The sequence below is a fragment of the Mandrillus leucophaeus genome, unplaced genomic scaffold, assembly GCF_000951045.1.
Source record: "Mandrillus leucophaeus isolate KB7577 unplaced genomic scaffold, Mleu.le_1.0 Scaffold1423, whole genome shotgun sequence".
In the NCBI taxonomy this organism is placed as follows: domain Eukaryota; kingdom Metazoa; phylum Chordata; class Mammalia; order Primates; family Cercopithecidae; genus Mandrillus; species Mandrillus leucophaeus.
The window spans coordinates 48363-50921 of NW_012101392.1; the positions used below are offsets into that span (position 1 = coordinate 48363).

At 63.6% G+C, this 2559-nt stretch overlaps 1 protein-coding gene across 1 annotated transcript; it reads right to left on the minus strand.

Annotated features, from left to right (window-relative positions):
* Positions 1-467: 467 nt before the first annotated feature.
* Positions 468-2484, minus strand: LOC105535184 (putative uncharacterized protein encoded by LINC00174). Its single transcript, XM_011974182.1, is given in 5 exon segments — positions 468-803; positions 805-868; positions 977-1206; positions 1270-1451; positions 2346-2484. Coding segments are annotated over 5 exon segments (951 nt in total).
* Positions 2485-2559: the final 75 nt, after the last annotated feature.

Sequence of the window (2559 nt, forward strand, 5' to 3'; positions counted from 1 at the left end):
GCCTACAGAGCTCTGGCTGGAGAAAGGTTTGGGCCTACAGAGGTTGGTGGGAGTTGGGCAGGATCTGAGCCCACAGAGGTTGCTTGTTGCGACGTCGGAATCGGGCCTGTCCATACAGCCAGGAGGAAGGGGAAGCGCTGGGCCTGGAGAGGCCACCACGAGGGAGGGAGGCAGATGCTGGGCCTCCACAGGGCGACAGGAGGCAGGAGCTGGTCCTGGAGGGGCCCACTTGAGGCACTGTGTTGCGCCTAGAGAGGCCACCAGGAGCCCAGAGCTGGGCCTGGAGAGGCCGACTTCAGAACGATGTGGGGACCTGTAGATACCACCGGGAGGCCCAAGCTGAGACGAGAGGAGCCGCCTGGAGGAAATCTGGGGGCCTGGAGACTCCGCCGGAGGGCAGGAGCTGAGTCTCATGGAGACGTCACTGTGAGGCCTGAGCTGGGCCTGGAGAGCATGGCTTGAGGAAGTTATGGGCCTACAAAGGCCGCCAGGAGCTGGGTGGGATCTGAGTCCAAAGAGGTTGCTGTGAGGCAGGAGTTGGGCCTGTATAAGCAGCCGGGATGAAGTGCTGGGCCTGCAGTGGTCGCCAGGAGGCTGCAGCCAGGCCTGGAGAGGCCAACTTGAGGAGCTTCTGTGCCTGGAGAGGCCACCAAAAGGGGACAAACTGGGCCTGGAGAGGCCATTGTGAGGGGTGAGCTGGGCCTGAGGAGTCCATAGGGAAGCAAGAGCGGGGCCTGTCGAAGCTGTGGTAAGGCAGGAGCTTCGGACTGGGGAGGCCACAGTGAGGCTGCGGCCTGGGCGTGGGAGAGTCCGCTGTGAGGCAGAGGCTGGGCCTGTATACGGGTCTTTGGGAGGCAGGAGGCTGGGCCTGGAGAGGCCGACTGGAGGTCAAGTTCTGGACCTGGAGAGACCGCCAAAAGTCAATAGCAGGGCCTGGGAGGAAGGCAGCCAGAGGAACGAGCTGAGCTGGGCCTACAGGCCATCAGGAGGCAGGAGGAGCTGGGCCTGGAGAGGCTGATGGGAGGAAGTTGTGCACCTGGAGAGGCTGCCAAGAGTTGAAAGCTGGGCCAGGGGAGGCCGGCTTGACGATGAGTTGGGCCTGCAGAAGCTGCCGGGAGGCAGGAGCTGGCCCCAGAGAGGCCGACTTGAGGGCAACTTGGGCCTGCAGAGGCCGCTGGGAGGAAGAACTGGGCCCGGAGAGGCTGTCTAGAGGAAGTGCAGGGCCTGGAGAGGATGCAAAGCAGGAAATGCTAGGCCTGGAAAGGCCACCATCGAGGCATGAGCTTGCCCTATGGATGCCACTGGGAGGCAGGAGCTGGGCCTGCAGAGCCCACCGAAGGGCAGAAGCTTGGCCCGAGGGGGCCACGGCGAGGCTATAGGCGGGCCTGGAGATGGCCCACTGCGTGGTAGAGGCTGGGCCTGGAGATGCTGCCCACAGGCAGCTGCTGGGCCTGGAGAGCCACAAGAGGCATGAGCTGGGCCCCAATGGGCCGGTGTGAGGGAGGACCTTGGTCCAGACAGGCCAGTGTGAGGCAGGATCTCACACCTCTGGGTGGGCCGGGAGAGGCATGAGTTGGGCAGAATATGGCCATGGTGTGGGAGGAGCTGGGCCTATTGAGGCTGCCTTGAGGCAGGCAGGCAGGAACCTGGCCCCGGGAGGCCACTGTGGGGCAAGAGCCAGGCCTGGAGAGGCCCCTGGGGGGCAATCGTGGAGCCCTCAGAGGCTGTTCTCCAGCCGGACCTGGGTCTGTGCAGGCCACCGGGTAGCAGAAGGTTAGCCTACAAAGCTCTGGCTGGAGAAATGTTTGGGCCTACGAAGCCTAGCAGGAGCTGGACAGAAGCTGAACCCACAGAGGTTGCTTGTTGTGAGGTGGGAGTTGTGCCTGTTGATGCAACCAACAGGAAGGGGAAGGGCTGGGCCTAGAGAGGCCGCCATGAGGGAGGCCAAGAATGGGCCTCTACAGGCCAATGGGAGGCATTGGCTGGCCCTGGAGGGGCCCACTTGGGGCCCCGTGACGCACCTGGAGAGGCAGCCAGGAGTCCGGAGCTGGGACTGGAGAGGCCGACTTCAGGATGATGTGGGGGCCTTCAGAGTCCGCCAGGAGGCCCCAGCTGGGCCTAGAGGAGTCGCCTGGAGGAAGTTTGGGGGCCTTGAAACTCCGGCGGAGGGCAGGAGCTGAGCCTCCTGGAGATGCCACTGTAAGGCCTGAGCTGGGCCTGGAGAGCTTGGCTAGAGGAAGTTTTGGGCCTACAAAGGCTGCCAGGAGCTGGGCGGGAGCTGAGTCCAAAGATTGCTCTGAGGCAGAAGTTGGGCCTGTAGAGTCAGCCGGGAGGAAGTGCTGGACCTGGAGAGGACACTGGGAGCCTGTAGCCGGGTCTGAAGCGGCCGACTTGAGGAGCTTCCAGGCCTGGAGAGGCTGCCAAAGGAGACAAACTGGGCCTGTAAGGCTCTTGTGATGGTTGAGCTGGGCTTGAGGAGGCCATCGGGAGAAGGAGCGGGGCCTGTCGAAGATGCCAGAAGGCAGGAGCTTCGGACTGGGGTGGCCACAGTGAGGCTAC